This window comes from Chinchilla lanigera, unplaced genomic scaffold, assembly GCF_000276665.1.
Source record: "Chinchilla lanigera isolate Chin_1 unplaced genomic scaffold, ChiLan1.0 scaffold00022, whole genome shotgun sequence".
In the NCBI taxonomy this organism is placed as follows: Eukaryota; Metazoa; Chordata; class Mammalia; order Rodentia; family Chinchillidae; genus Chinchilla; species Chinchilla lanigera.
Genome location: NW_004955423.1, coordinates 4,796,829 through 4,822,396, shown reverse-complemented (window position 1 = coordinate 4,822,396; position 25,568 = coordinate 4,796,829). Strand labels below are relative to the sequence as shown.

The 25,568-nt window shown below is 36.9% G+C and overlaps 1 protein-coding gene across 2 annotated transcripts in view; it reads right to left on the bottom strand.

The window, feature by feature from the left end:
• Positions 1-21,821, bottom strand: part of LOC102010279 (guanylate-binding protein 6-like) — a 31,185-nt gene extending 9,364 nt beyond the window's left edge. Inside the window, exons 1-10 of one of the 2 annotated variants that reach the window (XM_005385092.1) lie at positions 21,548-21,821; positions 19,500-19,593; positions 16,681-16,883; positions 15,770-15,897; positions 12,965-13,074; positions 12,553-12,749; positions 3,760-4,005; positions 2,509-2,789; positions 1,128-1,340; positions 115-217 (exon numbers count right to left, since the gene is read on the bottom strand). In XM_005385092.1, the coding sequence (XP_005385149.1) occupies positions 115-217; positions 1,128-1,340; positions 2,509-2,789; positions 3,760-4,005; positions 12,553-12,749; positions 12,965-13,074; positions 15,770-15,897; positions 16,681-16,883; positions 19,500-19,593; positions 21,548-21,647 (1,675 nt within the window). In that variant the 5' untranslated portion in view covers positions 21,648-21,821. The remainder of the gene's footprint in view (positions 1-114; positions 218-1,127; positions 1,341-2,508; positions 2,790-3,759; positions 4,006-12,552; positions 12,750-12,964; positions 13,075-15,769; positions 15,898-16,680; positions 16,884-19,499; positions 19,594-21,547) is intronic. The other variant, XM_005385093.1, reaches the window with a different exon arrangement.
• Between the last annotated feature and the right edge of the window lie 3,747 nt (positions 21,822-25,568).

The window sequence follows — 25,568 nt, the reverse complement described above, 5'->3', positions numbered from 1 at the left end:
AAAAAAAAAAAAAAAAAAAGAAATATGTTACACATTGAGGAAGGATTCTTGTTGGGTCTCTCAGCATCATTGTGGGAATCTATGCACACTTGGGGTTTTGTCTTGTATATTTACCTGCCATGGTCTTCTCCCTGTCAGTGAGAGCTTTATCTGACTGCAGGATGATTTTCTCTATTGCTGCCTGTGACTGCAGGAAACTTTGCAGCACTTCTCCTGCCTGTGAAACCAAGAAAGCAAATAACTTACCACTGGGAGAATGGTTCTGCAAAATAAATATATGCACATCATTCTGCTTTGTGGTTAAATTTCTAGTGGCTCTCTACAAAGGGATCGAGCTCCTCAGTGTCACCAGAGATACTCTGTGTCTCTTGCTTCTCATCTCCCTTCCTGTATCCTTCTCCCAGGATGCCTTCTTGTTCTTCCCAGGTTCTGGCCAGTCAGATGATGTGCAGTTGTGCAAATTACAGCCTCTAGTGCTTTTCTGTATTTTGCTTCCAATGATATAAACTGTACCTCTCTCTTCTTCCTATTACCTTTATCTTTAGGAAAAATTTGTACATGTGCCAGGACCTCTCAGTTCAAGAGTAAAATGTTCACAATAGAAGGGGATATCACTTCAAGGTAGATTAAAATGTCTAGGAAAGTGTTTATCATTAAGTCCATAAGCAGTAACATTTCATTATGTTCGTTAACACGAACTATGTAGCACATTCTCATAGGTTGATAAGTAATGTCACTCAATATGCAAATCATCAGCTTGGAGAGTGAAGACTGAGTGAACCTTGTAAATCACCAGCACTTAGTACATTGCAAGTCATCTTGTTTGATGAAGAAATGGATAATTTTTTTCTGTCCCTTCTGATTTTTTGAAATCCTTACTACTTCTTTGGGAATGAAAATTTCTATTTTCAGGAATATGTAGCAGATACGCAGCATGAAAGACTAAGGTGATTTCTGGGGTACAGCCCACTTATGGAGCACATACAAGGAGCTCTAGATTTGATCCCAACCATGGGGGAAAGAATGAAAATATTTCATGCTAATCTGTTTTCTTGTTGCTCACAGCTAGTTCTGGAAACCCTTTGACAGTTATTCTCTAGACTTTCCCAGGCTAAACTGCTGCTCACCTTGACTCCTTTCCTAGGCACTTGGAAATAGCCCTCTTCTATCTTTTTCCTCATCTCCATGTATAGCTGGTGCCCTCCAGAAACACAGAAACTGCCTGCTGATACGCTTTGCTTCAAGTCTTTTGAAAGCAAATTCAGTTTTTCCTGGCAGTATTGATCAGATTTCTCTTCATTCTTCAGCAAGAAATCCTCCTTCATTTCCTGTATTGTTTTCTGCAAGACATATGTACAGAGATATCACCAGAAGGATCTCTCAGAGAGAAGTAAAATTTAAGAAAACCTTGCAGGAGCATCAACCTGTTCCTCATAAGAAAATATTCTGTTGAAGTAAGATGTGGATGAATGAGGATTCATAAACTTGACTTACTGAAAACCCTTAAAACTGGGGGGTGGGGTGGCTGGGGATTTAGCTCAGCGGCAAAAGTGCCTGCCCGGCAAGCGCAAGGTCATGAGTTCGGTTCCTGGTACCGGAGAAAAACCAAAAAGAAAAAAAAAAAAACTCTCTGGAAGTCAATGAGAAACTTCTGAACCTTTTTGGGCCTCAAGGTCCTCATCTGTGAAATAAAGGGACCATGTGCTACCATCTCTATGGTTTCTTTTTTAATTCTATTTTACTAGCACATGTTTGCAGTGCATGAAGTTTACATTCGCCTTAGAGAGTAAGTCCAGGTACATAACACACCTTGGATTTTTTTACTCCCCTCCAGACTCACATCCCTCTCTGGCTATAGATCCCTTTTCCCAGTTTTCATCATTATTGTTTTCAGGTCATGTTTATGACATATAATGTTCACATAAACTGTAGGTATTTGATCCATGTACAGGACACATCTTAAATCTTTTTACTTCCCTTGTCCCCCCTTCTATGGTATTGTGTCCATAGTTCTATCTTGAAGGATACAATATACAGCAAAGAGCAATATGGGATGGATACAGCAAAGAGCAGTGTAGAATTAGGGCTTGGTAAGAGAAATTTAGTTGCTAGAAATAGGTGAGTGTGAATTAAAAAAGCAAAGACCTTGGGAATAATTTGAGTATGCTCTGGGTAAGTCTGCAGTCCACCATCAGTATTGAGGAACACACCTGTACTGATTATACTTCAGTCACCCAGAAAAACTGCTGTATAATATGCCTGAGATTTGATGTTGGAGGAAGAATGTGTAGTTTTAGAGACTCCATTCCCAATGAGAATCCAAAATGTTTTGTCCTTGGATGAAAGGTGAATCATGAGTTTCATGCACTCAGCTCTGGGCTTCACTCTTCAATGGAAAGTTTAAGGAAAGTGCTGAATAAGACACAGGAGCAAAATCACACGGAATGTAATCACTGTGTACAGCAAACATGTGATTGTAAAAGCAGAAGAAAAAATAGGATTCAGTACCACCATCTGCTTCTGGAATTTCCCATCTTCATCCTTGAAGGACCCCTCCATGAAGACAGCAATGGCCTCTTTCTCACAGGCTGTGTGTACATCCAGCAGCTCCTGGAGCGTGTCTGTGGGGAGTTGCACTCGCTGGGCCATCTGCTCTCTGTAGTGGTTGACAGCCTTCTGCACAGCTGCTGCATTCTCACGCTGGGCCAGAGTGGTCACCGCGTTCTCCAAGCAGGGTACCGCCCCACTGCTGATGGCTTTCATATAGGTCTCCACCAGAGCCCCCAGCCCTGAATGATCCAGGAATTTTAGGGATAAATAAGAATGATATACTTCAATGGGTTCTAAGAGTATTAGACTATATTCCTAAAATCAGTATGGTTTTTTTTCTGTCTCTGTCTCTCTCTCCCACCTGTACACACCTTCTGTTCTCATCCTCACTCCACTTAACCTCACATTTCTCTTGTTCTCCAACTGAAAGATTTTTAAGAAATGTTTAATATCCAGGTTTGTCTAATATATTACACTGTACCTCAAAAACAAAATTTCAAAATTAGAAATTTATACCCAAAAAAGAAAAGAAGGAAAAATGGAAACAAACTTTTGTAAGTAGAGGAAGAGGTGTTGAAGGGAGTGTATGGGGAACAGGAAAAAAGAATGAAGATATATCATGTACAAGAATAAATTCCTTATGATGAATGTGATCTTTATGTACACCTAAGATGTACTAATATACTTAATTAATAGAATAAATAAATAAATAAAGAGATACCACAGACAGAAACCAAAACCCCCCAAAATGGAAAGAAAAATAGATTACATAAGTGACCAATAAGGTAAGTTACCTCAGAGTATATTTGCTCCTACTTCTGAAGCTTCCAAGGGATCTTCAGGGATCTTATAGGCTAATATTTATATTTAGGCTGCTTTAAACTTTTAGAAAATTTCCTATTCTTATTGCAAAGAAGAATACTAATGTAGAGTTTTCTGTGATCAAATAATCTATATCTATTTTCACACACAGTAATTTCATTACAAATGGAAGATTTTTTTTCAAATATGTAGAAACTATACACGCTTGCAAAAAAGCATATAATTTTGAAGAGGAAGGAACCTGTAAACCCCAGCAAGTGAGATCATTATAAATTATGCACACTTTGTTATAGAGTATAAATATATGTATACTGTGGTGACATAATTAAATTAAAATAATGTATGTTAATTTTATAATACATTCAAACATAGTTAAATAAGACTCACGATTCCCAGTGACCACAATTCCTTCTTTGAGGGTTTTGATGTTTGCATTATTGAAGATATAAGAACAGAAACTATGTGTTTGTTCTTGAAATTTAGGATCCAGTTGGTCTTCTGAGATATTCTCAATATTGTGTAGGTCATGTTTGTCATTTGTTGGCCGATCAAAGACAAAACACTTGCGATGTGGAAAAAAATTCCTGATGCACTCCCTGGGAAGATTGGAGATTTGTGCTCTGGGATTGTCACCTAAGGAATGGACAAAAAGAGTGCAATAAGATGGTCTTGAGACTGAGAGATAAAAGGTTTTTTTCATAGAAATTGTTGTACCTTTGTATGTTCTACACTCACAGAATACCTTTAATGTAAATATTCAGTATTTTTGTACATCAAACTTGTACCAATTATATAACAACAGAGGGCCAGAGGTACAGCTCAGTGACACACACCTCCCTTGTAGGTGTTAGGCCCTGAGTTCAGTTCCCAGCAATAAGTAAATTAATTACTCCATTAATAAAGTATCACACCAGATATTTTGAGATATATATATGATTTCAGGGAAAAAAGTATTGACTGATCTCCCCAGACCTGAATAGATCACCAACTGTAGAGCAGTAGTTTATTTGATGTTTACTGAATGAGTGAAAGATCAAATGTAGCTGAGTAACACTCCATTGTATCAAAATACCACATCTTTTGTATCCATTCCTCAGTTGATGGGTATTTGGGTTGTTTTCAAGATTTAGCTATTACAAATTGAGGCTTTCATAGGTAAATGGATGCAACTAGAGACCATACTCATCAGTGAAATAAACTAGACTCACATCTGTAAACATCATATTGTCTCCCTGATGTAAGAAACTGAAAGAGGAAATAAAGTCCAAAAGGTACAATTGATATTGTGAAAGGGAAAGAAACTCCTCAAAAGGAAAGAACAACAGGGATGGGGGAAAGAAGAAAAGAAGGATAGAAAGAATATATATATATATATATATATACACACACACAATAGCTAAAAGAATTGCACTAATAATTTTATTACATCATTGAAAGGAACAATTAGTGCTTATACTCTTTGATCAATTTACATGCCTGTGTATAGTGATATGAGCAAATACTTTGAAGATATTACTATGCCATATATTAATCATTGTGAGTTTCCTATTATTATGTTTTGAAATTCTGCTTCAAGTTTAATGTTTTTTTAAATTCTCTTTTTTTAAAAGAGATCATTTCTAGGCTACTCAGTCCCTTCTTGAAATTGAATTGCAGGACCAAAATGAAGAGATACTTACAGGAAACAATGAAATGATGTTAAAATAAAAATATTTGACTATTAAGTATGTCATCATGATTATGTAAGCAAATCCATTTTGATGCTAAACATATTTCATTTAAAAATTCCAGCTATATAGAGATTGACAATAAAACAGTGGCTGTCAAGGGTAAAGGGGAAATGAAGAGATGTAGGCTAGAAGACTCAAAGTCACAGATCTGTGGGACTTACAAGTCCAGAGACCTAATGTACAAAATGAGGCAAGAGGTCAACAAACTAGTGTAGGGCTTTTACTCAAATGAGTCAACTTTACCTTCTTTTATCACAAAAAGTAGTCATGTAAGTTCATGGATGTGTTGTCTGCTGCATGACTGTAACCACTGTACTATCTACATGTATCCCATCTCCTCATGCCTGAAATATACACCATAAAGTTTACTTTCTAAAATATTACAAAACATTGGATTTTAAAATAATCACAACTGTTCCATAAAGTCTTTGTGATAAAATATGATGTTTGATTTAACAATTTTTTCTATTTGTTAATTTTTCAATGAACACTTTGAGAAAGCAACATTCAAAAACTAAAAGCAACAATGAGTAAATCAGAAATGACATATTTCACAAAATATAATTGGATAGACACTTATGTAAATAATTTACAAATAATGTGTCAGATGCTAATATTTATTTTGAAATGACAGCATGAATAAGTGTATTGCAGTTAAAAGAAATGTGTGCTATCAATGTAAAGTCAATGAATGTATGGTGATTGTAGCAAAAATTTAGCAGTCCTAAAGGGAAATGCAAATGCTACCTCTGATTTACCTAGAACATATAGTGATTTTTGTGTGGTTGCTTTGAGAAAGTTAAATATCACTGTTAGGAAGTTTTATTCATTCTCAGAAAGCATAATGTCTAACTGTGTGAAACACACACACATGCATAGAGAATTGACTCTGCACTGCCATTTCAAGTTTAACAACCTGAGGCCATTTGTTCTAAGGAGAGGAAGCAGACATCAAAATAAGATATATAAAAGATAGGCCTAGGCACTATCAGCCAGGCCCCTGGGGAACTCAGACTGGTATCCTGTGCCCCATGGTTATTGTAGGTCATGCGTTAATCTTGGGCACCATCAGCCAGCCACTGAGGGAATTCTGTCTGGCATTCTGCACTCTGTGGTTATTATGGGTTGCCTGTTAGTCCTGGGAACCGGCAGCCAGCAGCTTAGGGAACTTGGACCGGTGTGTTGTGCTCTGCAGTCATTGTGGGTCACTTGTGAGTCCTGGGCATAATCAATCAGCCACCTGGAGAACTGGAACATGTGCCCCATGCCCCCATGGACATTGTGGGTCATGCCTGAGGCCCTGGGCCCTCAGTTATCTGCCTGGAGAACTCATACAGTTGCTCCAAAACTCACTGACATCATGGGTTGTGCCCAAGGCCCTGAAGAGACAGGTACACCCCATCAGCTGCCTGAAGACCATGATCGGGGAACCCACATTGTGCTGACATTATGGATCAGCCAAAGACCAGAGTGTCCTTAGTCAGCCACCTGGGAACCTAGTCCCAAAGACCAGCACTCCATCACTCCTCAGAACCATGCATTCCAACAACTATCTGAGAATCCCAGACCTGGTAGCACAACTCCTGCTGGCACTGTGGGACAATTCTGACAATGAGGAAATCTAGGGGCCCTAGAGACTTTCCGGTGAACTGCCCAGGAAGGGTGAAGCCCAACATTTCACCTCCAACATCCAACATGACAAGACGAAGGACCAAAATGCAATCTCAGAACTCCACTCCAACCAAAACAAGTCCAGGAGACATCAAAGTATGATAATTTGGAACTCACATACCTGAAATTTCTGAAATGATTGCAACTGAAGTAAAGAAACAACTCCATAATGCCATAGGAGAAATCAGATCAAAAATAATCCCTCAAGTAAAGAATGAAATCACAACAGTAATGAAAGAATTGCTCAGCACATCTAAAGAGGACATATACAAAAAAATAGATGAGCATAGAAAAGTATTGGAAACATTAAATGAACAATATAAGAAAGAATTAGAATGCATAAAAGAGACTCATACAGAATTCAGAAAATCAAAACTTCCATCAAAAGCAGGCAAAACTGCTTGAATGAAACCAGAGGTAGACTTTCGGATCTTGAAGACAGCATTACAGCTAATGATCATGAAAGGAAAGACCTCTTAAAAATTGCAGGGAACCAGGAAATAACAATTCAACACCTGCAAGATGATGCAAAGAGAAACAATCTAAGACTAATAGGTGTTAACGAAACAGCAAGAGTCAACATAAATGACATAAGACTATTTGCAAAAGTAATAGCAGAAAATTTCCCAAGTATGGAAAAAGAATCTGACATACAGGTAATTGAGGCATATAGAACTCCAACAATCCATAACGAAAATAAAATTATACCCAGACATAATAATAAAGATCTCAGAAATGCAGCAAAAGGATAGAATAGTAAAAGCTGTAAAAGAAAAGAAACAGACCACCTATAAAGGAAAACCCATCTAAATCATGGCAGATTTCTCAACAGAAGCCACCAAATCAAGAGGAGCTTGCAGGGAAGCATTCCAGGCCCTAAAATGAAACAACTTCCAACCCAAACCAAGGTATCCTGCAAAAAAGACCTTCAGATTTAATGGAGAAATAAAATACTTCCATGACAAAGAACAAACGAAGAACTTAATGAGCACCATACCAATGCTACAAAGAAAGACTACTAAAATATATTCTAGGAAGAGATAAAAATGACCACAATTCAAGAACAATAACAGAAAGGAACTACCTAGCAGTTCCAGCAATTAAACAGAGTAAATGTAGGAAACCAACAGCAAGTAAATAACATAACAATGATAAGTCAACATATATCAGTTATAACCATAAATGTAAATGGTCTCAATTCACACTCAAAGGAAACAGACTGGCAGAGTGCATTAAGAAACAAAATCCAGCAATATGCTGTATACAGGAGACACATTTTTCTCAAAAGGAAATCGATAGACTGAAAATCAAAGGATGGAAAACAATTCTCCATGCAACAGGAGACCAGAAAAAAGCAAGAGTAGCTATTCTGTTTGCAGACAATGTGAATGTCAAACTGAGAACTATCAAAAGAGATAAAGCAGGTAACTACATACTTGCTGTGGGAAAATATCCAGAGGAAGAGATAACAATCATAAATATGTATGTACCCAATGCTGCAGTACCCAACTATATAAGACAAACTTTAATAGACATGAAAAATCACATCACTAATAACAGTATTGTAATGGGAATGTTAACATTCCATTGACACAAAGAGATAGGTTAACTGGACAAAAAATAAAGAAATAACAGAACTGAACAAAACTTGTGAACAAATGGACTTAGTAGACATTTACAGAGTGTTCTACTACATAACATCAGAATACACATTCTTCTTAGCTGCACATGGGACATTCTCTAAAACAGACCAAATAGTAGCCCATAGAACATGCTTAAGTAAATGAAAAGGAATTGAAATTATCCCACTCATGCTATCTGACCATAGTGCAATGAAATTGGAAATTAATGAGAAAAGGAACCACAAAACCTCCACACTCACATGGATATTAAATAACATCCTCTTGAACAACAAATGTGTCACAGATGAAATTAAAGAAGAAATTAAATAGTATCTATAAATAAATGAAAATGTAAATATAAATTACCAGAATTTGTAGAATGCACTGAAAGCAGTCTTCAGAGGGAATTTTACAGTAGTGAACTAACACATGAGGAAAACAGAACACCACCAAAAAGTGAATAGCCTAATGTTGCACCTCAAACTTTTAGAAAAAGAAGAACAAGTCAAGCCCAAAGCCCAAAGATGGGGGTAAATTATCAAGATCAAGGAAGAAATTAATTCAACTGAGACAAAGAAAACACTACAAAGAATTAATGGATCAAAGAGTTGGTTCTTTGAAGCATAAATAAAATTGACAAACCACTAGCCAACCTTATCAAAAAAGGCAAGAAAAACTTCAAATTTATGCAGTAAGGAATAAAAAGAGTGACATCACTACAGATCCTATAGAAACTCAGAAGATCATCAATACCTACTTTGAAAATATTTACTCCCATAGAATGGAAAACACAGAAGAAATGGACAGATTCCTAGATAATTATGAATTACCAAAGCTGAATCAAGAAGTAAAACTCCTGAATAACCCAATATCAATTATTGAAATTGAAAATGTGATTAAAAGCCTACCAACAAAGACAAGCCCAAGTCCTGATGGATTCACAGCTGAATTCTGCAAGAAATTTAGAGAAGATTTAATTCAAATTCTTCTCAAACTCTTCAATGCAGTTGAAAAGGAAGCAGTTCTCCCTAACTCATTTCTGAAGACAGGTATTATACTGATAGAAAATCAGAGAAAAACCCAAGCAGAAAAGTGAACTACAGGCCAATCTCCCTGGTGAACACTGATGCAAAGATACTCAATAAAATATTAGCAAGCAGAATTCAGCAAATCATCAAAATTACACACCATGACATAGTAGGATTCATCCCAGGGATGCAGGGATGGTTCAATATGCACAAAGCAATCAATGTAATACACCATATCAACAGAGCCAAAGAAAAAAATCACATGATCATCTCAATAGCTGCAGAAAAAGCTTTTGACAAAGTCCAACACTAATTCATGATAAAAAGCCTACAGAAAATAAGAATAGATCAGCTTTACCTCAAGCTGATCAAAGCCATCTATGACAAACCAACAGACAATATCATACTAAATGGACAGAAACTGAAAGCTTTCTCTTTAAAATCAGGAACAAGACAAGGATGCCCACTGTCACCACTCCTATTTCATGTAGTTCTGGAAATAGGATCCAGAGCAATTAGACAGCAGAGAAATATAAAAGGAATAAGGATAAGAAAGGAAAAATTGAAATTGTCATTATTTGCAGGTGACATGATACTGTACATGGAAGACTCCAAAAACTAGAAGCTTTGGAGTCTTCTTCTAGAAGAAGACTCCTAGAATTAATCAACAAACTAGTAGCATAGCTGGATACAAAGTCAACACATAAAGATCAATAGCATTCCTCTATACAAACAACAAACACCCTAAGAGAGAAATTAAGGAAACTATACCTTTCACAATAGTGTCCAAAAATTGAAATGCTTAGGAACCAATCTAACAAAAGAAGTAAAAGCTCTTTGCAATGAAAACTACAGTACTCTGAAAAAGGAGATCAAAGAAGATCTTTCAGAAAATGGAAAGATATTACCTGTTTATGGATTGGAAGAACCAACATTGTGAAAATGGCCTTACTCCCAAAATTGCCATGCAGATTTAATGCAATCTGAATTAAAATAACATTAGTATACCTCATAGATCTCGAGAAAACATTCCTAAAATTCATCTGGAGCCAGAAGAGACACAGAATAGCAAAAGCAATCCTGGGTAACAAGAAAAGTCAGGTGGCAACACAATCCCTGACTTCAAATTATACTACAAGGCCACTGTGATAAAATCAACATGATATTAGCCAGAAAAGAGACCTGAAGATCAATGGACTAGACTGAAAGATGTAGCCACAGCCAGAAATACACTCAGCCAACTTATTTTTGAAAAAGGAGCCAAATTTAAAAAAAAAAATAGTCTCTTTAATCAATTATATTGGAGCTGGGGATATACCTCCGTGGCACAAGTGCCTGCCTGGCAAGTGCAAAGTCCTGAGTTCGATTCCCAGTAAAAAAAATTAATAAATAAAATAAAAATAAATATAAATATACTGGAAAAATGGCTCACCACATGTCAAAGACTGAACCTAGACTCATGTCTGTCACCATGCACAAAACTCAAGTCAAAATGATGAAAGGTCTTAATACTAAAACAGAAACACTAAATCTACTGGAAGAGAAAGTAGGTTAAAATCTTGAAGACATAAGTTTAGGCAGAGAGTTCATAAACAGAAAACAAACTGCATGGGAAATAATTCAAAGTATCAACAACTGGGTTCTTATTTTATTGAAAAGTTTTTGCACATCTAAAGAAATCACCCGCAGAGTAAAAGGAAAACCCACAAATTGGGAAAAAATTTTATCTGACTGTCCCTTTGACAAAGGACTTCTATCTAGAACATATAAAGAACTAAAATAAATCAGCCCCCCAAGATTTAAAGACCCAGTCCAAAAATGGGCATCTGAGATGAATACATACTTCTCAGATAAAGCAATACAAAAGGCAAATAAATACATGAAAAAATGTTCAACACCATTAGTCATTTGAGAAATGTAAATGGAAACAACACTGAGATTCTATCTCACCCCAGAAAGGATAGCTGTCACCAAGAAATCAACCAATAACAAATGCAGCAATGCTGTGGGGAAAAAGGAACGCTTCTCCAACTGCTGGTGGGATTGTAGATGGGTGAAACCTCTGTGGAGATCAGTCTGGAGATTCCTCAGTAAACTAGAACCAAGGTCCCATTCACTCAGCTATTACCCTTTGGTGTATTTTTCCAGAAGAACTAAAAACATCATACCACAGTGATATATGTGCACCTATGTTTATAGCTGCTCAATTTGTAATAGTTAAATCATGGAAGCAACCCAAATGCCCATAAACTGAGGAATGGGTAAAAAAGATGTGGTATTTTTGCATAATGGAATATCACTCAGCTATAAAGAATGATGAACTTGATGCTGTCATAGCTAAATGGATGCAACTAGAGACCATACTCATAAGCAAAATAAATCAGAAGTGCATGTATAAATATAGTATTGTCTCAGTAGTATAAGAACCTAAAAGAGTAAAAAAAAAATATGAAAGATATAATAGATACTGTGAAAATGAAAGAAACTGCTCTCAAGGAAATAACAACTGGGATGAGGGCAAACAGAAAAAGAAAGAAGGGAAAAATATGCACACACACACACACACAGAGGATAGCTAAGAGAGTTGTACCAATGACTTCTACTGCTTTATTGAAAGGAACACTTAATGTGTAAGTGTTTGATCAATCTTACATGCCTATATGTGTTTATCGAAGTAATCAATTTGTAATACAACAACCATTGTTACTTTCCTATCACCTTGTCTAAAATTCTGTATTGCTTCTGTTGTTTGGGTATTGTTTGTTTATGTCTGTTTGTTTATGTCTATTTGTTTCTTAATGTGTTTGTGTTCTTTTATCTTTACAATTAAAAAAGAATAGGAAAAGTAACTGACTGGTTGGTGAAGCTTTTAGCAGCTGTTGGAATCTGGATGCTAAGATACAAATTCTGTAAATGAGCACCTGGCTTTGAATAATTTCACTGTATTTTATGATCTACCATTTTTAAATAAATTAAAACGCCAGTATTTTAGAGCTTTGCACCTATATAGCACTCACCATTTCTAAAAGGCTCCAGCCAGTTTCAAGTACAAATGGAACCTTAGAAATGATGGAGAATGTCAGCACGTCCACCCTACAGAAACTCCCCACCCAGACTTTGCTCTGGTACCTGGAATCAGCTTCAAGGCATTCTCCAGGTACTGATCTGCTGTGATGGGTTGACCTCCCAACTTCAGCTCCAGTGTGAAATCCCGTACAGTCCAGATGAAGCTGGGGAAGAAACTCACAAACTCTGTAGCATCTTTTACTCCATTAGAAGTTGAGGAGGACTTTGCCCTGATTAGTTGTGTGAGCTCTGTCACATATCTAGACTTGGCTAAGGAAAAGAATATTCCTACTAATGACTCCTAGGTTTCCTTTATTAAAAGGATCATAAACACTGTCTTTTGCCCTAGGTCACTTGTCTAGGTCACTCATGATCCACCAAAATCAAGTAAACCATAAGGAAGAAAAAATATAATGCAAGACTATTTCCCCCAAACCCCTAATGTCATCTGGTAGCTCAGGTCTTGGAAGGATACTGCAGCTGCTCCAGGGCCTGGTGGTTGATGGTGTTCATGTTATTGTACACAAAGGTGCTGCTCAGAAGCACAGCCAGGGCAAAGATCCAGGAGTCATTCTTAGGGTCACCCTAGAAATCACAGGACTTTAGGAGTCTACTCTTCAGAATTTCATTCAGACATTCATTATATCAGTCTTTCATTTACCATTTCAATGCAAAGAAGACAGACATGAATGCAAATAACAGCTCTGACCAATATAATAATTTTTATAATAATTTCATATTAAAAGAAGACTATAAACTGTAAAGTTCTACTTTCAGCAAATTAGAAGAAATGAGTGAACATGTAGAAACACTAATACTGTGCCAAGGTTTCCATTATGTATTCAATGATGGACATTAGCATGTCTTCATTCTATGCACATTTACTGGTTGACAGATCATATATAAGGAAAATATATATATTGGAGATGATAGGCAACAAGTACAATGTTTGTGATGGAAAGGAAAATATACTTGAACAATAGAAGTATGAGAAGAAACAAAGGGAAAATGCCTCTTTATATGGGTATTACAATAGGGTGTCACTTGTTTTGATACAGCATGATAAAGGATAGGGAACAAAGAAAAAATTAGACAAGTGGGACAGTTTTCAGCTAAAACGGTTCCTAAAATTATTCCAGTAGAATAATCAATCATGTGAAAAGGCTCCTATAGGATGGCAGAAAAATTTTTGCAAACCATGTATGTGGTAAGGGGTTAATGTTAAAATATTTAAAGAATTTCTACAACTCAATAGCAAAGCCAGTAAAATAATCCAACTGAAAAGGAGCAAGCAACTCTAATATATATTTCTTTGAAGAAAGAATATAAATGCCCAGTAGATTTATGAAAAGATGTTCATTGTCACTAATCTTCAGGAAAATACAAAATAAAACCAACAGGAGACATAAAATGACACCTATTCATATCAATATTATCAAAAAGCAGACCATAACAAGTGATGAGGACTGAGAAAAAAGTCTGTATCTATTGGTTGGAGTATAAATTAGTGTAGACACTACAGAAAATATTATATAGTTTCCTTAAAATATTAAAAAGAGAAGCATGATATGATCCAGCAATCTCTTTCTAGGTATACATCCAAAGGACATGAGATCAGGGCCTGAACGAGATATGAGCATTTCTATATTTATTGCACCATTATTCACAACACACAAGGTTTGGGAAAAGCCTAAGTGTCTATCAATGGATGAGTGAATAAATATAATACGGAATACTTTTATCCAAATATAGGCCGAGAATCTGATCTTTTATGTCAACAAGGAAAAACCTTGAGGGTGTTATGCTTCATGAAATAAGCCAGATGGAAAAAGGCAAATATTCATTATCTCATTTAGTGGTGGAATACAAAATGGTAAAATAAATAAATAAATAAATAAATAAATAAATAAATAAATAAATGGTCAATCCCCAGTAGCAGAAAATAGCGTAGTTGTTTTTAAAGTCTGCAGTGTAAGAGAAATGTAGAGATCATGTGCAAAAGAAATGAAGCTTCACTTATGCAACATAATTTCTGAAGAGCTGAGGAATAACTAGGTAACCATAGTTAACAACACAACATCTTATACTTGAATTTGCTAAAAGGCTACATCTTATTTGTTTTCACTACAGAAAGGGTAAAGAAAATAGCCATGTTGCATTTGGATACTTTAATTGGTGGTCATTTCACATTATATAACAAAACCTCACTCAAATATGTATGCAAATATGAATTTCATTTTTTCATTATGTCTCAATAAAACTGAAAAAAGTAAAATTCTAACTCCTCTTTGGACAGAAACTGATAACATTTTAATTTATACACTATTGTGAAATGTCATAAAGGCAGGAAAAAAGATAAATCATTACATTCACCTATTGATAGGAAGCTAAAATACCAAAACTCTACCTTAGAAAGTTTTCCATAAGAAAAAATGTTGTATAGAACCAGCACATTTAGAGGCTTCTTGGAGACTTCCAGAATGTTCTATGGGTAGTGATGGAGATTCACCATAAGAAACCACCAAATCTGTACTTCATTTGTTGACTGGAAGTGTATTGAAGACCCTTCCTCATCCACTGAGTTGGGGCTGGTACCTTGCCACCTTCCACTCCAGGTATCATATGCCTAACTGTATATGGTGAAAGAGTGATCTGAGCACATGTCACCTTCTACAACTGAAATACACATTGCCCAGTTCTAGGCGGTGTAGATAGGGAACATCCCATATGTGTCAGCCCTCTTAGGAGATGATTTTCTAGGGCCAAATTCCAGTCATTGACCATCACCAGGGATAAAGACCAAACACCCTTCTCCCGACAGAGGATATCTCAAAAAAGCTGTTCCAATCACATGACCCACTGCAAACTGACAGAGGCCAAGGACTGCACAGTGCAGCATCTTTCTCTCTTCAACCTTCTCTTTTCCTGTTGCCATGTGGTCTCCGCAATGGGACTGAAGGCTCTGTGGAGACCACATTTTAATTCTGTCCACTAATATCTGGACTATTAAACCCAGAAGCTAGAACTTAGTTTTTCAAGACTTTCCTTATCCTGAATGAACTTATTCCCACTATTGTCAAAAAATGAATATTTTACTTAAAAAATCATATCTCATCTTATCTAGAAATGAGATTAAAGTAGAACAAAATTTGCCTCATTTGCTATGGTTTTGTTTCTTATGTTTCATAAACAGATCACAGCAGTCAAGTCACAAAGAGTCTTGAAGAGAAAAGAACGCAGTCCAGAATGAAAAGGATCTGCCTGAGATTCTGTGCCTCACCTTTTCCACATCACCCAGGCCCTCAGTGTCCAGAAGGACCAGGGTACAGTCAGGCTTGGTGGGGTGGGGCACGCACCACATCCAGATTCCCTTGGTTTCGGATTGCACTGTGGAGCCGAGAGAGAAGCCTGGAGGGAAGAGCAGAAACAACAAACAGTGAGCACAGCTCCACCATGTAATGAAGGGAATACAGTTCAAGCTTTGTTAAACTGCGAATACTCCAGCAAAAATGAAAGTGCCTTCTCTATTTCCACGAGCATGTCTTACTGTGTAAGTTATATTTTAAAGTGAGCCCATTAAATATAAAAATGATGATACTCAAGGGCTCAAGATGGTGACAAAGAAGCATCCAGAAATCTGACAAAATGGAGAACTCTGGTGACTACAACAATAGTATTGGTAAAGAAAGGTGGAACTCAGAGTCAGAAAGAAACAAACATGAGAAGAAAAAAAGAAGCAGAAATAGGAAACTGGAATATATTTTGTATTGAAAAGATGCTAAGTACAAAAAAAGGAAGGACAAAGCAAGAGTTGGTAGTCACATGGAATGGGAAGCTTAGTAAACATCTTAAAGATGATAAATCTTCCAGGGTTTTTAATATATAGACAGGAGTATTATGTAGAAAAGTAAAAGTGTGTTGTATAAGGGAAAAGACACAGAAGCCTAGTGATTGAGGATGTAAGAAAAGGGGGAATAATGAGCTTCACAAGAATATATTATCTTTATTGGCAATAAGAATACAGTATGGGAACAAATGAGAGCAACGCGTTAATCTGGTGGAAAGAATTAAAATAAGACAGTTGCTTCATTGAGAAGAGCTGGGTTCCACCTTCGTGTACCTGAGAAGAATAATTAAGAAACTGAGATAGCAGACATCAAGCAATCAGCCCCACTCCAGGACCATGCTCACCAGTGTTCTGTCCTGCCAGACGGTTCATCAAGTAGGATTTTCCGGTACGGTACAGTCCAACAATGGCCACCACCACCACTGGGTTAGAAATCTCACCAAGAATCTGTAGAGCTTCCTGGTTCACTGACAGCTGCTCATTAACATTTTCTATCAGGCACTTGGGGGCCAACATTTCAGGTCCAGGTGCCATAGCAACTTCCAAGCTAGAACAATAAAATCTGGAGTTATTTAGTGCTGGTGATTACACAAGGATGTGAATACATAACTGTCACTGAAATATACACTTACTTATTTTTAAAATCATACGTAGAATCATATATACAATATTATATGACATATATCATATATGTGCCAATATATGCATCATATGTATTGTAAATATGTATTATATATATATATATATACACACACACACAAACACTAAAGTAGCAAAACCTGGATAATATAACATTTTTTCTGTACAATACTGCTGCAGTCACTTCCCTGGCATAATGATACTCTGAAAGACCTTGGTTATTTTTTAAGTTCTTTGTTCAATGTTATGCTTGAGATTCAAATTTGCTCTCAAAACTTTCATGTACTCAGAGCTAGGGCTTTGGAAGTTGGTTGGATCATGGGGGTTGTTATCATCATCAGTGGATTAATCCATTGTTAAGTTCATGGCTGAGTCCTCTTAGAAGGTGAGGTCTACTTGGAGAAGGTGGCTCACCATAGGCATGCTTTTGGATGATTTATGTCCTATTGTCTCCTCCCTGTTCTCTGCTTCCAGCCACCATGAGATACTTAAGGGCCGTGATGTTTGTCCTTAGGAGCCAGTCAACCATGCAATGAACTCTGTGAAACTTTAAGCCAAAAATCAACTGCTTTTCCTTTAAATTGAAGGGGCTCAACATTTTGTCTCACCAATGGGAAAACCAACTAAAATAGTAAACTAGCATCACAGGACGGGAGATATTGGTACAAATGATACATGACCATGTGGCTGAGAAGTGTTTAAGGTAGGTTTGTGGGTGGAGTTGGAAAGTTTAGAGATGTGAGCTATAGAAATTTTAGAACAAATATCCAGGACTTAAAGGGAGATTCTGACCCAAAAGTTGACACAAATGTGAGCAGTAAGGGCCAGGGTCATGAGGTTTCAGATCAGAGTGAGAACACCACTGAGGATAACAAGTTTGAGCCCAGGTTGGGAAACTCACTGACATAGTAAAACTGTCTTTCTTTCTATCAAAAAAAATTTAAAATGTCTGTGGACATAGCTCAGTGTTAAGGGATTGTATTTAATCCTCAGTACCAAGAAAAAAAATAACAAGTTGGAAGGACAGGGCAACAGACAGTTACCACAGTAGTATGGTTCCCATAGTTTTGATTCTAAACACACCTGCTAAGTACACAATTATTCTATGAATCTCCTGTCATATTTTGAATGTTATTGTATTAAAATAGTTGTCCATGAAATCTGTTACTTTTTGAAACCAGAGTGTATAAACATAATGTTGATCACAATGCCACAAATATTTATTGTATAATAATATGTCAAATATCAAGATATATCTGGTTCCATCAATAATACCAGCTCTATGATAAACTTGTGTGGATTTAAGCATGAAGATTTGTCTACATAACTGAAAATTTTAGGTTAATTAATGAGCTTCAATAAAATAAAACTGTACATCAATCTGGAGGATGTTCATTAATTAAAAGAAATGGCAGAATCTTACATTGTAACATAGCATATTTCACAAAATATGATTTCAGTAAGCCTTTGTTGATTTACATGGAAATTGTTAAAATGATTATTATAAACAAATAATCTAGTAGATTCTATGTTTCATCAAAATCTTTACTGTATAAATTCTTAAGAAACAGAAATTACAAAAAATTCTTTCACTGGAACAGAAATGATTGAAGTAGTCAAGTTTAAACAAATGTGCCTATGCAACTTGTCTAATTCTTCATTGTTCTTGTGGGGGTAAGAAATATTAAGGTAAACCATGAGCCTCAGCATCTGCCTTGTATTTCCTGGAAGTGAACCATCCCCTGTCTGAAGTGAGGATAAAAGTTACTCTAAAATGATACGGTCATCACTATGAAAATGCTATACATAACTCTGTTTTCTTTGGGTTGAGTAAACCACGTAGCATTTAGCTTCATATAAACGAAGCACAGCTGTTTGCACTTTCAAGAAAGGCACTGAAACTCTGACATACATGGGAATCCTTTTAAAGGATTGTTGAAAGCTAGACTCCCAGGCCTAAGTATCCATATGCTAACATGTACCACAAGTGAGTTGGATATCCCTTTAAAAAGAAATAAATATCCCCATACAGTTACAACTATATAGCGATACTTAACTAGTAAAGGATGTAGGAACTTAATTTACTCCTGTACAAAACCTTACAAAGCGTTTACCCTGAAGCTTTCTTAAGTGTAACTGCAAGGAAGATAAAAAAAAAACTCTTCATTTCAACTATAAATAACTGCTTGGGCAGGAAGGCTTTGTGCTCTATGGTCCACAGCTATGGTAAGTGCTAATAGAACCTGACAGAGATCTGTTGACAGCTCTTCCTGGTGAGCTTGTTGCTGTTGGTGTGCGTTGACAGTCAGGGAACCGTGCACCCCAGATCCAGTGTGTCTGGCTGCCACTGTACTGCTCTCACTGGCAAAGTCTGAGATTCCCCAGAACTGAGGCCAGACACAGACCCTGGATGACAGACACACACAATCTGCAATTTCTGCCATTTCCTGAGCTGCTAATTTGAATGGGAAATCAAGTCAAGCTCAAGAATAATTTGCATGACTGAAAAAGAAAATGAATATACCTGTTCCAGCGTACCACAGGTCCAAGCAATATTCTCAGTTGCCTCTGACCTCTTGCTCCTTCTCTTTCCACCTGTCTGTCTCTCCTTATATCAGCTAAAAACAGAAAGAGAAAGTAGAGGAAGATGAAGAAGAAAAAACTCTGAAAGCTAATTATACCTACATATAAGGTTGCATTAATTCTAGCATTGAAGGTAAAGTACTTTCCAATCTTACTGATTGCAACAGAGGCATGTCTGAAATATTTGATCAGAGTTTGAGTGTGGATGTTGGGGGCAGAGGTGAGAAGAGGTCAGGAAGCACACAGTGACTACGTGGTGCTACGCCAGTAAATACAGCCTACAGCTAGCTTTTGTCCTCTTTGTCTTGGAAGGTTTTCACAGGCTACCAGTTCCAAAAGTGAATGTCTACTTCTAGAGTTGTTTGAGTCACACAGCATGAAAAATCCTTTTTGCGGGGGCAGGAGCAGAATTCTCATCTAAGAGTTTTTCCTCACCTCACTTATTTCTAAGTTTTTCATTACTTGCTCAGTGCTTGACCCATTCATCAGTTGTCCGTACAAATAGTCTAACTTCCAACAGCATAACTTTGCCCATAGCTTATAGATAAGCCAGTGGTAAAGGAGCAGTGACAGAACATATTCAGCTATTAATGCAAAAGTATCTGGCTTGATGAGGGGATACTTGTCAAGGTCTGTGGACACATGAGAATGACCAAGGAAGTCTACCATGTGATCACGTGATACAGTGACTCAGGCTAGCCTGAATGGGGTGGGCCAAGGCGAAGTTTACAAATATATACAGACTGACTGTGAAAATGGCATTTGAATGGAAATATAGAAAACTTTCCATAATAATGAGATTAGATATAAAAGGGTTTTTGAAAGCCAGGTGGGGTGGCATACATCTGTAATTCTAGAACTTAGAAGCTGAGGTACATGGATCTCATATTTTAAGCCAAGCAGGACTCCACAGCAAGACTCTATCTCAAAATCAAATGAAAAAGAGTTTTCTAAACAGAGCACAGTCATGCCTGAAATGAAAGAAATGAACTAAATATAACATTTCTTACTGAGTTTTTATTCAATACAATCTGAGTTCTGGAAAAAGTTCACAAAGTGAACCTAGTTTTCACTAAGAGTAATGCGTTGATCACAAGATTCAAAACACTGTATAGCCTTATTTTAAAAAAAAAACCAAGCTTAAATATTGCATGGTGTCTCTTACATGAGAAAGTCACATATATAAGAGCAAACTGGAAGATAAATAGAAAGTAGGAAGGAGTTCCAATACTTTCACAAATTATCTTTTCAGTTATTTCAAAAATATTTTAAGATATATCATAATTTGTTTCATTTATACAGCTAGTTTTTCTTTGTTCATTGAAAAGAAAGTTTTGTCCTTTTATATCTTTACTTTTTTGTCTATGATCTTTACTGCGAGTAACACTTGGCCATTCTTTTAAGACACCCATACACTGTGTTTCAACTACTCTTATTCCCTAATTTTTTATGAAATTTTGTTTTATTTTTTCATAGGAATAAAAAGAGTGCTTTTTATATCTGCTTTATTAATATCTACTTATATTGCATTAAAATAATAATTTTAATTGTACTGGAAAAGAACTCCGTACAATCTGAAAAATTGTTACATGTGAGACATGTTTATAATACTGCTCTGAGTTTACTAGAATGAAAAGGAAACAACATAAATGCATGAATAAGTAAATAAGAATAAAAACCATCACTGGACCATTGTTAAAACATTAAAAGCATTCAACTTAACAGACATACTAAATTCTCAACAGTTAAAACTTCAGACATTCTCATTTCCAACACTAGCTCCATTTAAGCACCTGCTCCCTCCTTTCTTCCCTGCTCCAGGCTCTTGCTATGATTTTAAGGGTGCAGGTCAACCTCACCCCTGAGAGCAAGTCCTGCTGGGGTGGGCTGCATCTGTGAATTCTCACCCTCAGCACCAGCATGGTGTTGTGCACTCCGTGCCTCTGCCCTGTACTCTCACGCGGGCACATTGTGCGTTGTCTTTCTCACCTGCAGGTCTCGCCTCCATCCTAGATGGGACTGTGTGACCACAGCTGCATGAGGCAGTTTCTGCTGCTGCACTCTCTGGAGCATCTGCAGAGTGCTTCATGTGAATGCATCTTGTGAAAGGGTCCTACACCTGAGATTAAATCTATGTGTTCTTAGGATGATAATTGTTGGGATAATCTTTGAAACCATCAAAATGTGTATACATACATATACATGAATTAAATTGATCTGCAAGTGGGTATTAGGACAATATCTGGATTCTATGAACTGTGGATAAGTGAATGGGAAAGGGAGGAAATGTAGCTTATTTATAACCTGTATTTAATGGGAAAAGTTCACAGAACATTTCTTATTTGCCTAACACACAAACGGAACACACAATTCTCCTCCTACCCTGTGGTATTAGGAAAGGTTCTGTCTTACTACAATCCAGCCTATTTCCCAGAAGCTAAGAGCTTGCTGTACTTTCACTTTGCATCTGGCCTGTGTCCAACATGAAGATGTTTTCAAGCTGTCCTGAGGTGAACTCACCCATTCATAAGTAAAAAGGAAGACTTGGCACTTTTCATTTCTTAGAGCACTATGCAGACTTCAAACATAGGAAAATAAGGGAGGAAACATATGTTAGCAGGAAATTTCAGATAAACGTTACATGAATACATGTTCTCTGTTATAAGAATTAAACTTGGCTGTGAGAGAGTGTCCTTTTCCATGTCATGTGAGCTGAGTTTGAAGTCACCTTTCCTCTTGTGGGGATGACACAGAAAACCCAGTAAACACTGGGAAGCATGGGAAAAACAGCAAATACTTCCTGAAATAAATTTCATCCTGAAAATGCACCCCCTTGACAGTTCATTGCCTTTATAAAGCCTCAAAAATCTTTATAAAGTATAAAATGGTTAATCAACATGTTTACTACCACAGTTTTGATTCATACAATCAACAGATGCTGATTCAGTTCTTGTTCTTTGTCTCAGGCGGATGGAAGTCAGTGTAGTAGGTGCATTAGTATAGAGAGTACTTTATGGTCCTCATCACAGTCTGTGAGGTTTATATTTGTGATCCTATGGAAAAGTTATTGGAATTCTAGAGAGTTAATACCAATCTACCACTTCCAGTGCAACCCATCATGAGAATAAAGATGCTATAGCATACTGGTAGTTGTGGGAAGCCAAGGGATCTTACGACCAGGTAGGATGATGGCCAACCAGAACAAAGGCCTCAACCCAGGGCCACACCTGAGTTTTACTAATCCTTGTAGAAGGGAGTGGCTTGACGATGAGTGACTGTGAGAATTATGAGAAATACATGAGTTTCCTGCACTGGGCTAGGCATGTGGTGGGGAATCACCTCTACACTATGCAGGGAGAGAAGGATATACAGAAGGAGTAATTTCCATAATACAATTTGAGGTAGTATCTAATATTTTGAGGTTGATGCTTCAGCTCTGATGAGCAATATTTTGTTTCCTGGAAGTTATAGCCTCTATCTCTTGAGGCTTTACCCAGCAGCAGCATGGAACACATATCTCCATCCCATCCTGGCTCACACGTTTTCTGGGAGCTGTAGGGTCGGGTAACACTGACCTGTTGCCTTCCTTCAAAGACTGCACATCAGCACCTCAGCTAGACCCATTTGCGTTGCTTAAAGCCGATTGAAGGGATAAGGAAAAGTCCTAGTCAGCTTTGTACAGATCAATCAATGGAAATAAGGCTAGGTTTAGCCAAAATGGAGATAACTGCTCTTCTTTCAAGGACAGTCATCCAGGTGGTCCTCCACACATTACACTTGACAAATGGTCATTTTGAGCAGGAATTATAAGCATGTGGTCCTGATCTAGAGGTCCTCTAGGAACCTGGGCCTTCGATCTGATACAGTCAGATACAATCACTCAGAGGCTGGAAGTTCATTGCATTTGTTTACCACATACAAACAGTCTCCGTTTTACATTTTCTTGACAAGTGCCTTTCAACTGTGATTTTTGCTATAACCTGGGAATGGGGCTTACACATTGAAAAGGTCAGTGCATTTTAACTAAATGTGTCCTTAGTCATTAAGATCTGAAGCAGTATATAGGGAGAAAACAAACAGAAATATAGGGAAAAAAGATAATGAACCGTCTAGAGGGTGCATCTTTAATTGATGGCTTGGAATTTGCCTATTTCATGGACAAATAGAATATGATATAGTTGTTTGTAGTATGACTTTGTACACTTTTTATTTCTGTAACACTGATAGTAGTGTCCATTGGTTCATTCTCCATTTTAGTGCTGTGGGTCATCTAGGTTTTTTTTTCCTCTTCTTGTGATTTTGGTTTTATTCTTGTTGTTTGTCTTTTGCCAGCATAATTAATAGTGTATCAGTTTTGTGGAACTTTTCAAATGGACCATTATCTTCCTGTGTGTGGGTCATTCTTAAGCCAAGACAATGATTAGAGAGTCAAAAATTCCACAGATTTTTGGCACCAAAACAACATATAATTATCCCCATCTCCAAACTATAATGCATCTCATTTCTCTGAACACTCACACTCCTCTCTTAATTGTGCACTTACATTCCTGCCTCATTTCTACCTAATAAAGCTTTCTCCTGTCTCTTACTGACATGTCTTGAAAATCTTTTTACCATGATGAGATTCAACAAACCTGCATACCTATTCCATAGTTTGGATGGCTTAGGTTCCTTATTTCAGCTCAAGAACCTCCTGGGACCCTGTGTAGTAACAAGTATTAATCCCTCTTAAGATTCTCATCCATTCCCTCTAGCCTCACCTCTTAAAGCATCCAGCACATTTCAATATCACTAAGTTTAAAGCTACAGTAAGTGAACTTCTGGACCACGCAAATTATGTCATAATTAAGCCATACACCTCTTCCCAATACTTCTTATTTCCATTGGAAAGTATAGATTAATAGAATTTATACTGCAGTCATGACTGCATTTACACATATATAAGAAATAATTACAAAATAATATACAAATAAACCAATTATTTTACAATTATTCACTCAGCAAACCCAAACACAGCATAGCAAGGTAGTTCAAAAAGATTTGGGATCAAAGTTGCTCATATTCATATTAGCATTAAGATTTAAGGCAATTGAGGATGCCTTTCTGTGCATAAATTGCTATAAAAGCGTGTGAAAATTTTGAAATGAGATTTAGTATGTGCACTGTTGGTTTCTGTGTGGAGTGACAGGTCTAGAAAATGAGGTGAACTGGATGAAAAGAAAAATAAGAGAGAGGCAAAGGTATAGGGTCAGTGGGCTACAGCCTCTATGACTGAAACCTCCATTGCAATTTTCTTTTTCATTTGATTAGGATTCTCTCAGATAAAACAAGAACATGGGAAATGGCAGGAATCATTAACAGGATCAGTGTCAGCAATATAGTTTAATTATCCCAGGAACTGAACTTTTGCTGAACTAGCTATCATGTTATCATTACTTTGGACATAGCAAAGCATTTTGTGCTGTCCCAGCAGCATTCCATAGATATTAAGGTCCTGCTTTCATTTCTTTATACACTAATGCTTTTGCTAGACTTCCTTCAGAACAAACAATCACATGGCCTGTTAAGGCTCAAAATCCCCTATAGGTCATACATAGAAAGGTAAACTATTGAATGTTCTCCTCCACAGTGCATTAAATGAGAAGCAGTCAGCACTAGGCCTGAAATACCTGTGTACAGCAGACAATGTCCTCCAGAATATATGTGAAGTGTAAGTACCACGAGCAGAGTGACCTCCATAGTGCAAGATGTGCAGTTTCCAGCACTAACTGTGTCTCAGAAGAATAACCAGCTTCACTCTGAGTGGGTTTATCATTTTACAACATAGGATTTAAAAATAACGTGATGCTCTCTCATTCTAGGATGCTCAATCTGACACCAAGTCTCAAGAACCGTTCAGGTATATTCTATACTCAAAAATCCTATTTTTGCTATACCAGGTAGCAATGAGAAGACTCAACATTTCATTTTTCCCCATCTTCACATAAAGAAGCTCTTTCCTAGCAAGAAT